The 13,224-nt window shown below is 44.4% G+C and overlaps 1 protein-coding gene across 2 annotated transcripts; it reads left to right on the top strand.

Moving 5' to 3' along the window:
• The first annotated feature begins 4,858 nt into the window (after nt 1–4,858).
• Nucleotides 4,859–12,339, top strand: LOC100544072 (WD repeat and coiled-coil-containing protein). 2 transcript variants are annotated; one of them, XM_085218112.1, is made up of 6 exons: nt 4,859–5,010; nt 5,387–5,500; nt 5,575–5,618; nt 6,939–8,836; nt 10,211–10,328; nt 11,715–12,339. In XM_085218112.1, the coding sequence occupies exons 4-6, from the start codon at nt 6,959–6,961 to the stop codon at nt 11,984–11,986; spliced, it is 2,268 nt and encodes a 755-aa protein (XP_085074238.1). In that variant the 5' UTR covers nt 4,859–5,010; nt 5,387–5,500; nt 5,575–5,618; nt 6,939–6,958; the 3' UTR covers nt 11,987–12,339. The 2 variants fall into 2 exon arrangements, with proteins under 2 accessions (XP_085074238.1, XP_085074237.1); XM_085218111.1 differs by lacking the exon at nt 5,575–5,618.
• The last annotated feature ends 885 nt before the right edge of the window (nt 12,340–13,224 follow it).

Here is a 13,224-nt window from a genome sequence, read left to right as displayed (position 1 = left end):
GGCCGTGGGCAGTGGGCACGGTGGGGTGGGTTGGGGTTGGACTTGGGGATCTTAGAGGTCTTTTCCAACTGTAATGATTCTCTGATTCTAAGATGTAGACCAGAAATTGTCTCAATCCTAACACAGTACTCCCTGTTCCTAAATAACACTTAATAAGCAGTTTAACTAATTTGATCTTAAAAAACCCCACCATATAGTCCTAGATTGCTAAGATGAAACAGTTCACTCCTTCAGGCTCATGTGACCTAACTTAAAAGCATGTGAAGTCAGGCAAAGTGAATCCTAGAAGTTATTCAGTACCTCATTTGAAGTTATGAACTTATTTCCCATTGTCCCACACAGCAGAAATGAACTTATGTATTAGCACTACCTATTCTATATGTTTAGATATGTTAAGTAGTGAATACTGTTGTTCCAGCATTCTGCCAGCTTGAGGCAGTTTCACCATCTCTGTGTTAAATGCAAACACACTTTGCGGAGGCTCAGCAGGTCCCTGCTAGTGCTGTTATCTAACAGAGGGCTGCCAGCTCCCCACTGATGGCATTTGGGTACCTCTCAGCTTAGTTTCCAAAGTCTGCAGCGAGCCAATGCTATCCTTGAACTTTACCTTTCCTCCACTATTATTTGCCACAAGTGTATCAACAGCCAGGTGTGATCAGACGTCTGGAGGCACGCGGTGCCGAAGCCCAGCACTGGCACAGGAAGACTTCCTGCACAGGAGGTGACATTTGCACAGACCTGCCAGTTAAAACCATTAGGACTCGACAACCTCTGTCCTTTGGCAAGGGTCCCTCCCACTTGTCAGCAGGCACCATGCTATCCTAGCAGACAGGGGACAAAAGCAGCACAGATATGCAGCACAGTTATTGACACAAAATGGATCCACGCTGATCTCCACTGATACACTGTTATCCCAAAACGCTTGGACCTGTAACCAACATAAAAGAAAACTTGGTGAGAGGGTGCCTGAAAGGCAGGATTAATCTACAACATAGCAGAGATGAAAAAGTGCTTTCACAGATCAGTGACATGCCTGACTTAAGCAAATATATTGTTGGTTCTGAAAAAGTCTGTCTACAAATACCCTTGGAAAGATTATTCCAAAGGGATGCTGCCATATTAAAAATCATTATGTAAAAATAATTGTTTTAACCAAATCAGATATAAAACAGAACGTTTCTCATCAAAAGCTGTCTCACTTTTTATACCCCAGTGTTTTAGTTTTACGTGTTATTGAAGGGACACAACAAACTGAGACTGGTCAGGAGCCACAGCTTCCTTCTGAGCACTTGCACAGTGGTGCAAGGGCAGCGATTGAACACAAAGCCACATGACAGTGGATGGAAGGTTACTTACTCCATTCCTTCTGTCCTAAAGCAGAGATTTTGACTACTGACTATATGCTTTGCCTTTTGGCTGGACGGGGATGGGGATGTGGAGCAGAAGCTGCTGCAGAGACACGGCTGGTAGCTACTGCTGCAGAGAAAGGCAGCAATTCCATCTCACTTTATTGCTGTCTTAATCTCCCCAAACTTTCACTGATCCTCATTATTCTTCTAAAGGCTGGAGCCACATGGAACTCCATCTGAGTCCTTTCACTACGGAGCAGAAACATTCGATTTTGCCTACATTTTGGAAATACAGTGAGCCCTTCTGGCTTCACGCAGCCAAAGTTACTCACATATATTCACTGCACACAATGATCCTGTTCACACATCCCACACTGATGTCTGCCTTCTTGTGACAGCTTGATATTCATCCAGGTCTTGGTCATTTTCTGCAAAATTGCTCATCTTTTATTATCTTTATTACTAATCGCTTCCCAAAAGTAAGAAGAAACCCAAAACATCTTTACTGTAATAGCAAAAAGTAGTTAAAATGCATGTACATTTTAATTACTGATCTTAGGCTTTTACCACATCCGGCTTAAGGGTCTAAATTACACAGCAGTGCCTCACTGAGCTTTCCCATTAAGAAATAATGATGAGATCTTCTTGCTCATTCAGTAATGTCCATTGCCCGGATTAAGCAGATCTCATAAAACGTTATATTTATGAAGTTAACAGCAAGTATCTTCGAATTATTCTGTTCCCTTACAGTATATGTTCCTTGTGTGAGGAAATATTCAATAGAAGCAGAGAAAGACTTGATGGAACACATAAATAATGAGACTACAGCATGTCTCTTTGTTGAATCCATTTCATTTTCTTTCCCTGCCATTCTTTAACAGGTATTCATAATTCTTTTTTTATTAAAATCGTGTTTCAAACTAACGTGACAAGCAGATGCCAAAATGATGCTGCAAAGTAAGTTATGAGAACACAAATCCATTCTACTTCATAGAATCACAGAATGGCCTGGGTTGAAAAGGAGCACAATGCTCATCCAGTTCCAACCCCTTGCTATGTGCAGGTCACCAACCAGCAGACCAGGCTCCCAGAGCCACATCCAGCCTGGCCTTGAATGCCTGCAGGGATGGGGCATCCACAGCCTCCTTGGGCAACCTGTTCCAGTGCCTCACCACCCTTTGTGTGAAAAACTTCCTCCTAAGATCTCACCTAAACCTCCCCTGTCTCAGGGGAGATTTCACATTGTAGGGACTGCAGTTTTGTGAAACAGTTCAGTGTTCAAGGACAAATCTGACTCAATGCAAGAATATATATACTTTAAAATGCATTGAAGGAGCATGACCATAGGAAATTATGTCTACGATTTCAGCTTTTTAAACACAATTTCTTTTACATAACTTCACTGTCCAACTTTCTATTTTAAGTACAGCTTCTAAGGGTTTTGCATCCCTGAAGTAACAGAGGCAGCATATATGTCAGCAGTAAACTCTTTGAAGAATCTAGAGGGAAAATAGAAGAGAGAAAATAGATGCTTACTGGCATACAGCCACTAATAAGCACAGTGACTACAGCTGTGTAACTAGCCATGACTAGTGGCCAATGGCCAAGCAGCCCATGATCATTTTCATGCTGTTCTGCAATACCAACAACCATCCTGTGGTTACACAAATCAGACATACCCTATTGGCCATAGAAATAACCAATCTAGATGTAATAATAACAACCCACATACCATCCAGGCTGATCAGGCTGAGACAATTCTACTGCAATCAAAATATTACAACTGGCCATATTTGACAGATATACAAATGATTACATGTGTTTGTAATGTTTTCGGCTTGTTTGTAGAACTTGGTTAAGATTTACGTGTACATTTATGAGAAAATTCACACGATGAAAATAACAGTTTTTAAAAATGCTTGATTGTGTAATTCTAGGCACAGACAGTAGAGCCAGGAGCTGGATTCGATGATCCTTATGGGTCCCTCTGAAATTGGGATATTCTATGATTCTATGAATGCAAAAATATCTTCTAAGGCATTTTTCAGCGTGGTCTTTCCTCCTGACACCTGATACATTCATACAGAAAGAGAAAAAAACAAGTCTTTTATAGGGGTATAACGGCACTGAGGAATTCAGCTCTGCAGCAATCTGTCTGATATAGCCCTCTGCTGGCCCAGCTCTGCCTTAAGCATGAGAGAACAGTGCAGCCCTTGGGTGCCGGGCACGATTTAGAACACCATATGGCCACCCCAGCACTGAAACGAGTCCCCAAAAGTTTTCTTTCCTGCACTACCTTCAATCTATCGAAGTCACAGGGCATATCATTAGTGCTATAGAAGGTGCACATTTTGGTCACCCTTATTTATTTGTAACAGAAGGACAACAGGCTCTCTTGTCCTCCTCACTGCATATGATCCTGTACCAATGCCAATGACTGATGTAATACAGTGTTGAGTGTTCCAGCACATACAGTCCTATAGAGAGAAGGGAGATGAACTGGAAAATTTCACTTTCTCACCAACCCAGAAGAGGGAGCAGAAATTCTTAGTGCTTTTCAGTACTTATACTTGCACTATTGCACTTCATAGAATCATAGAATCAGAGAATGGCTTGCGTTGGAAGTTCCAGCCCCCGTATCACATGCAGGGCCACCAACCTCCATATCTAATACTAGACCAGGCTGCCCAGGGCCCCATCCAACCTGGCCTTGAACGCCTCCAGGGATGGACGGGGCATCCACAGCCTCTCTGGGCAGCTGTTCCAGCACCTCACCACTCTCTCTGCAAAAAACCCTGACATCCAAGCTAAAGCTTCCCTCCTAGAGCTAAAAGAGGAGCAGCAAATGAAATTATTGTCAATGCTGTCTCTCAGGCAAGGCTCAGCTCTGCTCACCTGAGAATCGTAACATACCAACCAACATACATCTGGGAGTGGATAGGGGACATACATGTGTACAGTGACTGTGAGAACATTCCTATGGGAACTAGGTAATTTTTCAGATTTCCAGTTGCACGCTATTTTTGGACTGTTCTCTTTGCAGTCGCAAGCATTTTGCACCGTGTCTGCTGTTAAAGAAGAAAAAGGAATGAAAAGAGAAATGAAAATCACTTTCAGTCTGAGATGAATCCTCATAAGTCCCAGAGGGTTAATTTATGGAGTGTTAATGTATAGAGCAAAGCAGGAAAGCTGGCATTTGGCTCTACTGCTTTATTTTCTAAGCTAAAACGTAACCTTATATTTATAAATAACTGTTTCAAGCCTGAGGTTTTTGTTTATTTATTTATCGTTTTGCTGCACTTTACAACGTAGAGGACCCGAAGCTGCTTTCTTCACTGAGTTTAATGGAACCTCAGAAGCAAAACTCCCCCTCAAGAACGACGACCGTCGGGGCGCCCGGAAGAGACCACCCGCGCGCCCCGCGGGATTGGTGGAGCGTGGATGACGTCACACAGCCCGCCCCGCTGCCCGATGGGAGCTGTAGTCCTGACGCCCTCCCCGTGGAGGCGCCGCCCATTCCGTCACGGGGCCCGGGCGTGGCCGGCGGGAGCGCCGCGCGGGAGGGCGGGACCGAGCTGGGGGCAGAAGGCGCACGGCGCTCGGAACGGCGTGCTGCGCTGCGAGTACCGCCTCGCTGGAGCCGGTCTGAGCCACCGGGCGGGTGAGGCTGCTGGCCGTGGCGAGCGGACCGCTGAGGGAGGCGGGGGAGATCGGTGCGGGCGGGCCCGAGCAGGGAGCGGCGGGGCGCTGGGGTGGGCGGCACCCGGCGCGGAGTGAAGCGGTGCGGGCGGGCGGGCGCGTTTTGGCGTTCTTTCTCGCCAAGGCTGCACAGCCCCGCCTTGCACCCAACTGCGGTCCCCGCAGGTATCCTGGGCGACTGGAGGCTGCTGGGGTGTGAGGCGAGGGCCGGGTGGCTGTGGGGAGACCTGGCCTAATCGGCGTGCCAGGGGTCGTGCCCGTGTGGTGGGCTGAGGGGCGGGCTGTGGCACAGGGCTGTGTGAACACGCCGGCCCTTGTGCCTGGTTTTCCCTTCCCAGGTCTGCTGTGGGGAACGTGAAGCCTCTATTGTGGCAGAGGAAGGCACCCAGATGGCCACAAAGCTCAGTGTCTCGGTGTATCCCGTGAGGGGAGTTGTCACCTCCTTTCTCTAAGTAAGTACTGCCCTGCAGAGGGCTGGCGTTCAGGTTGCTTACGGTGATCAACTCATGCTTTGATGTTTCTGCAGAAGCAATGATTGAGGCCAGTGGTTGGAGCTTAAAGGACAGCCAGGTGGGTGATGAGGTACATCCAGCTCCTCCGAGTGTTCTTTTACTGTGAGGAAGCATCCAGCATATTTAAAATCCTAGAATCATTAAGGGTGGAAAAGACTTGTAAGAACACCTAGTCCAACCATCCACCCACCACCAGACTTGTCCACTTGACCATTTAGACTTGTCCTTGACAGACATTTACTCAGTAGCTCTTCAGGATTATCGAATTTATGGAGCACCTTCTCTCCAAGGTAACCCGCTTCAGTGCTGAGCTGTCATTTTTTGTTTTAATTTTTCCTTCAGAGCTGACCTAAATCTCCTTTGTTAACACTAAGCTGATTATTACCTTGCACAGCGGACTTGTAGAAAATTGATAAGTGCTCTCTCACCAACAACCTGGTTTGTGTTTGCAAGCTTACTCTCACAGTCTTCTCCAAACTAAATGAACACTTTTTGTGTTTCTCTGGTCCTTGAGCTCTACAAAGCCTTTCCATTGTCATTAGACCGTGAAGCTCAGAGCTGGGCACAAAACGCCACTGGAGATATCACTTGCTCATGGGGTAATGGGGTAATTATCTCCCTGCTGTATGGCATCTCTCTTAAAGTTGTATTGACTTATTTTGCAGTGTTCTTACATTATTGAATTATTCTCTTTGTGATCTGTACTGCTAGATGAGACTGCATTAGATGATGTTGAAGCTAGTTATCACAGTACAGCTCATGCCTTGGGTAGATGGTTCTGTTGCCATCTGTATTCTAAGTTCTTTTAAATTCTTTGTTGTACATTTCCTCAGAAAAATGTGCTTTGATATTATCTTCCTTCAATATTACACTTGCTCTTTTAGGAAGGTTTTGGGAATAACCAGGCAAGTGCCTCTTGCTTACCCACTTAATACAGGATCAGATTTATAAATAATACATTAATGCTCTGTTATACTTGTAAGGGATTACTTTATCTGATCACAAATGGTTGATGAAGCTGAGAATGAGGAGGCAATATTTTGAAAATTTGGAATGCCAGAAGTTGTTAAAAAATATTCTGAGAAGCCGCATCCTGTCAATTAGAATGAACAAACTGGTTTTGTGATGAAAGTGCAGCAGCCTAGGCCTATGTAAACATCACAACTTCTTTCTTTTAAAATTACATTTCACTGGGAAGAGATTATAAGCAAAAAAAAAAAAAAAAAAAAGTAGGGTTGTGGATTAAGTGTAGATGAGTATTGTGTATATTGACTTGACTGAAAGGAAGAGTCCAGCACTGGGAGGGTCATAAGTTAAATATACATACGGATGTTCGCTTCTGTCCTCTACAATAATTTTCATTCTTTAATTTGTTTAGATGTTTCGTATCAAAAAAACATGGAGCTAGGAAAGGCAAAGCTGCTGAGAACAGGCCTTAATGCCTTACACCAAGCAATTCACCCTGTGCATGGGATTGCCTGGACTGATGGGAAACAGGTCATATTAACTTCCTTACATCTTCATAACGGAGAGCCAAAATTTGGTGACTCGAGCGTTGTTGGTCAGTTTGAACACGTCCATGGACTCTACTGGGGCCCAGGTCCCCCTGATGCCCCAGCACTGCTCGCTGTTCAACACAAAAAGCATATCACTGTCTGGCAGCTCTGCTTTAACGCTGCAGACAGAAATAAGCTCTTGGTTTCTCAGATCTGTGACATCAGTGAGCCGTTTCCAGTGCTCCCCCAAGGCTGCGTGTGGCATCCAAAGAAGGAGATCTTGGCTGTGCTGACGACGCGGGATGCCTCGGTCTTGCACTCTGTTCATCTCAACAACTGTAGAATTAAAGCCGATATTAAAGGCAGCGGTCTCATCCATTGTGCTTGTTGGACTAAGGAAGGCAATCGCTTAGTGGTCGGCGTAGGCAGTGCCCTTCATTCTTATATTTGGGATGACACTGAGAAGACTCTCAGTGCTTGTACTTTTTGCCCAATCTTTGACGTGGGAGGCTACATCTGTGCTGTAGAAGCTACTTGGAATTTTCAAATTGCTGTCGCTACTGAGCTTCCTCTAGACAAGATCTGTGGCTTAAATGCTGGTGTGGCTTTTGAAGTTCCAGCGAGCATTGAAACAGAATCCTTTCCCTCGCAGTCCAGCTTATGTGGTGAGGAAGAATATTCCATGGATGGGGGGAAGAAGGTGCTGGATGCTGAGAAGCCCATGTCTGCAGTTACATCTCCCGTGGATCTGACCCACATACTCTCTAGCAAGCCGGGTGCTGATTCCAGTCCTCTGCTTCATCTGAGGCCCAAGGACTATCTAACGGGAAGCGGCCAAGATTCTTCACATCTCATTTTGGTGACTTTTGAAAAAAAGGTGACTTCTACCAAAAAAGTTAGCATCCCGGGCATTCTGGTTCCTGATATAATGGCTTTTGACCTCAAAACTCAAACCGTATCGGTCGCCTCCAATACCTGTAACATTATTTTAGTCTATTCGCTGACTTCGTCCAATTTACCAAATATCCAACAAATTCAGCTAGAGAAAAATGAAAAACCGAAGGGTTTGTGCTTCTTGACCAATAAATTGTTACTGGTACTGGTTGGGAAACAGAAATTCACTGATCCTGCTTTTCTTCCGTCTTCAAGATCAGACAAATATATGATCAGGTTGATGATAAAGGAGCTGATATTTGAAGTGGCTCCTTCAACATCTGCATCGGTTAATGGGAGCTGTGCGTCAGTCAGTGGGAGTTTGAATCTTTCAGACATACCTCACGATGTCCCTACAGATGTTCACCCTCTTAGTCGTGGACTCTTGATACCAGATCGCGCTGCCATCCAGTCCCCTACCAGCAGAAGAAAACTTATTGAAGAAATTAAGAGTCCTGGTTACGAACAGAGCTGCTTGTTGAACATGAGTGACCTCAAAGAAAAAAAAGTTTCCTTGAATTTTCCTCCAGCCGTTGAGTCTCTCAATGCTGAACTGCTTAATCAGTCTGCATCACTGTCCACCACATCACTGGCATTTTCTAACAAGCCAACGTCTCCAAAAAGACAGATAGAGACAGCTTCCAAAATACCAAATTCTTACAAGAATAACCTATTAAGTGAAAAGGAAGCAAGTTACTTTTCAAAAAATGTAGAAAAACTGTCTGGTAACTTTACTCAATTGCAGCAGCATGTCTGTGAATTAACTGATCTGCTAAAATCGGGGAAGAGAAATCTTTCAATGTACCCATCTTCTCAGGAACCCCCTTTTATTAACATCACCTATCAGGTAACCTTCGCACTGTAAGCTTGAATGACAGTATCTGTGTATGGAGATATGGTCTTTGTAAAGCACAGGATTAAAGCTCCTGTTGGATTATACACAGGAAGGACAGGACATCGTTGGTGTAAAGTTAAGCCTGTGGGAGGAGCCCTGTGTAGGTGTGTTGTAGTTGGTAGTTACGGGCTCCTCAGGAGGGATGGGCAGGGAGTAACTGTATGGAACAGAGGTATTGGGTTCTGTGGAGTTTGCAGATCACAGTGATGTGGTTGAGAGGCTCAGAGTGAGGGCCAAGGGACATGCAATACAGCTGGTGTTGTCCTCCTGGCTGAATGGCCTGTAGCAGACTCCCACAGTGACACTGATTAATCAGTAAGGAGAGAAGAGACATGCCTAGGTCAGCCATCCTTATCTTTGTGGGTGGCTTCAACTTGCAGACATAAAGTGGGAATATCACACAGGTCCAGGAGATTCCTAAACCACCTTGATGATAACTTCCTGGTACAGGAACTGAGTTCGAATACTAAGAAAGGTGCCATCCTAGAGTTGTTGCTTGTAAACAGAGAAGGTCTTGTGGGACAGTGATGTTTGGTGGCCACCTTGGCCGTAGTGACTTGAAGCATTCAAGTGATAGGGGGCTTTGGCACTGCTTATGGGGAGAGCAGACCTCAGGCTGCTCAGGGAACCAGCTACCAGGGTCCATTGGGAATCTAATTTTGAAGGCATCATGCTGGTAACTTTTCAAGTACCACCCTATGAGCACAGGAGCAGGCATTTACAGAATGCAGGAAGTCAAGCAAGCAGGGCAGAAAGCTGACTTGGCTTAGCAGGGATCTTCTTGGTATGGCCTCTAGAAATGAGGTTGTGCAGCATGGAAGGACTGCAGAGATGGTATTTATCAATGTAGGTAGAAAATCTGTGACAGCAGAAAGCTCACTTACAGTCAAAGCTGGCCAGTAATGCATAATTTTTTTGACACTACCTTGCAAATATTTAGCATATGCAAAATTGGTACATTTCCAAGCTTCACTCTTAACATATGTCTCGTGGATGGGTGGCTCTGTGCATGGATGGCATGGAAGACTTTGTTTCAGTCATTTTAAAAATTGCTTTGCTTTGCCCCGTGGAGGGATATTCTTTGCTGGTTTCTAAGGCTTAAAGCAGTGATGATCAGAGGTGAGACAGACAAGCACTGCTGATTTGTTGGTGTGTTCCTCGTCCCTGTTTGTGGACAGGAGTTCTTATCTGTTCATAAGATAAGGATCTGGGAGGGAGGGAAAGCAAACTTGCTGCTTTGCAAACTTCTGTTTGGATGGCTGTTATTTTGATATCTCTGCTTAAAAATAGATTGCTGTATCTAATGAGTCTTTCTTGCACTTGCAGAAGCAGCTTTCCAGAAACGATTCAGATGAAAGGCGGTCTGTTATTCTTTGTGAGGGTAAACTTCGTCTAAGTGTAGTCCAGCAGATCTTCAACCTCTCTCTTGTAGAGATGCAGCACGGTACGTTGTAATATAATTATCCAGTCAAATAAACACTTGAAACACGGGTAACATTTTCAGTGGGCAGTGGCAGTGTGCATAATCTGATCTGGAGAAATAACCCTGAAGGACCCATGTGCACATCTTATGTGCCTGTATACATGTCAGCTCTAAATGACACTTTAAATGACCTTTGGGATACAACCTCTCAGGACTGCATAGATTCTCAGTACTGTATTGCAGCTGCTCACCTCTGTTTGCTGTCTGCTCACTTGCAGCTATCCAAAGGACTTCAGGTTGCTGTACTTACCACTATGCAAGTCCTACTTTTCTGTAAATAGTTGTTAAAATGCTTGATGTTCGAAGACGTAGATAAAAGGGACGGATCAATAACAGATGAATCTTTAAAAGGTTCTTTCTGCTGTCTTATTTTTGTTGAATGCTTGTCATACTGCCGGGTCCTGTAGTGACACACAGTGACTGCTGGTGCGACACAGCCCAGAGGGGTGCAATATACCTAGTGAGAAAGGTAGGCAGGTTTGTGAATCTGATCTGGTGTTAGGAGGTAAATGAGCGCAGCAAGAATAGTAGTTTTGAATTCCTGAGTTGTATTGATATTCAAGTTTTTTTCCCAAATGAGATATGAAGCCAAAAGATTAAAGGGCCGTGTGCTTTTAAGCTGCAATCTTCTCCTGACCCTACTTGTGCTGTGGAGTTACATAATGTAACTGTATGAACAGCTGGAAATGGCTCCCTAAATTCCCCTATGCCCCCATCTCTATCTCATTACTTCATCAACTTAATGGATACAGCTATGACAGCTTTCTGTAAGAACTGGTAAAAGTCAGTGCTTCTGACTTTTAAGTAATGATGATGTGAAGTCGAATAGCAAAATGGCCAGATGCATGGGGCTTGTATAATACAGCACAGTATTTCTTCCTCATGTTTATTGGGATTAATTGTATTGAAATTACATGACAGAATCTGTTCCTAATTTTTTTAAATTATATTTGTCATATAGTTTAATAAACGGCTGCTTTGTACAGTGCCTGCACAGCTTAGCCACTGTAGAGCAGCTTATGAACACCTAATTAAAACCAAGCCTGGATAGTTATGAATTCTGCTCAGAATTTAATTCCTCTTCCTTCCACTTATTTAAGTGTGCATTTCTTACAGTCACGTCTCTGAGTGGGAAAACTGCTCAGGAAGCTGAGTTCTGCACGGTTGCTATCAGTCCTCTGTTTTTGAGTTTATACAACCTGCATCTCCCCATCCCTTTTAATGCTACAAAAGCTGTAAGCATACAGAAACATTTAACTTTCCATTTGAGAAGAAACAGGTTTTGTATACCATCAACATACCTAATGACAGGGATGTTTATGAACGGGTGCTTCTCTGTCTCCACAGGTTCATCTTGGATCGTTCTCACAGCAGACAGTGACGGCTTCGTCCCGCTGACGTTTACATCCATGCAGGAGGTGGTTGTAAGAGATGCCAGTATGAAAGGCTACAGTGCCCGATCCTCCAAAACTTTAGACATCATCAGTTCCACAGAAGGGTGCAGACATGCTGCTTCTGAAAGCCTGGATATCACCAGCTCTTTGGAAGTCCTCCGAGACTGCTCCTCCAAGGCTTTGGATGGCAGCAGTCCTTCCGAGCAGCCCAGCAGTAAAATGTAACTTTGGACAGTGATTTCGTAGTGCCTGTCTTACCATAGGAGACTTTTGAACTTACGGTTTAGGACTGCAAATTCTAATGAAGGTCTGTCTCAAATCTCTTCTGGATTTCTATCATCTTTGTTCACCGTCGCTGTAAGTTATTTATTTGATCCTTGGAAACCTTAGCCTTTTTATTTTATTCTGAGATGTGTTTTTTAATATGCCTCTTGCAACGTATACCAGGTATTTGTATCAGTGATTGAAGATAGGAGGTCTTACAAGCAGCAGAGCTGAAGCTGTGATTCTACTCTTTAATGTATTGGTGTTTTTAGATAATAGTAAACTTGCTTAATAAAGACATCTGTGAAAACACAGCCTTTTTCTTCATTTTCTCATTTCTGCCAAATTCTGAAATATTGCATTCTTATTCAGAAATAAGATGCTGTGTGCAGCAGAATGCATCTGGTTTTGCCCAGGTGTCAGATGGTGCTGAAGGTTTAAGGTTCAGGTGTAGGGAGTTAGGCCATTGTAGGGTCATGTAGAAGGTCCTTACTGCATGGGGGTGAGACCTTCTGTCCCTCCTGTGCCCATGTTTACTTGGCAGTGTGACTGTGGGGAAGTGACTGTCATGTGTGGAGGTGTGGGTGGTCAGTTGATCCAATCTCATCCAGAAAATCAGAAGGGCAAAATTGAGGAAAGGCTCATGAGTTGAGACAGAAACGGTTTAAAAGGTCAGCAAAAAATCGCTGTGTGTGCAAGCAAAGCAGAACAAGGAGTTCATTCAGTACTTCCCACCAGCAGGCAGATCTCCAGCAGCTTTGGGGGCAAGCAGAGCATCACTATGCATAACGGGTATGTGGGAAATTGAACTCCACAATGCCAAACGTTCCCCCTCCTTCATTCTTTTCCCCCAGCTTTTATTGTTGAGCGTGGCATTGTGTGGAATGGAATGTCCCTTTGATGACCCAGCCTCCTTGCTGGGCAGAAAGTGGGAACAAAGGAAAGCCTTGATGCTGTGTGAATGCTGCTCAGCAACAGGTGAGGCACTGCTGTGCCAGCAGTTCTGCGTGGTCACAGATCCAAAGCACAATGCCACATGGGCTGCCATAAAGAAAACTTACCTCCAGGGCAGCCTGACTTGGCCCATCTTCATAGGCAAAGTGGCATTAGCTGCTTTTGATTCATTTTACGATTTCCTAGCTAGTACTTCCATTCTTTTCATTGATTTCTTTGTCTTAGTATTGAAAATTTCACTGTTT

Source organism: Meleagris gallopavo, chromosome 2, assembly GCF_905368555.1.
Source record: "Meleagris gallopavo chromosome 2, MGAL_WU_HG_1.1, whole genome shotgun sequence".
Lineage (NCBI taxonomy): Eukaryota > Metazoa > Chordata > Aves > Galliformes > Phasianidae > Meleagris > Meleagris gallopavo.
The sequence above is the reverse complement of the archived record's forward strand: the minus strand, read 5'-3'. Positions and strand labels throughout refer to the sequence as shown.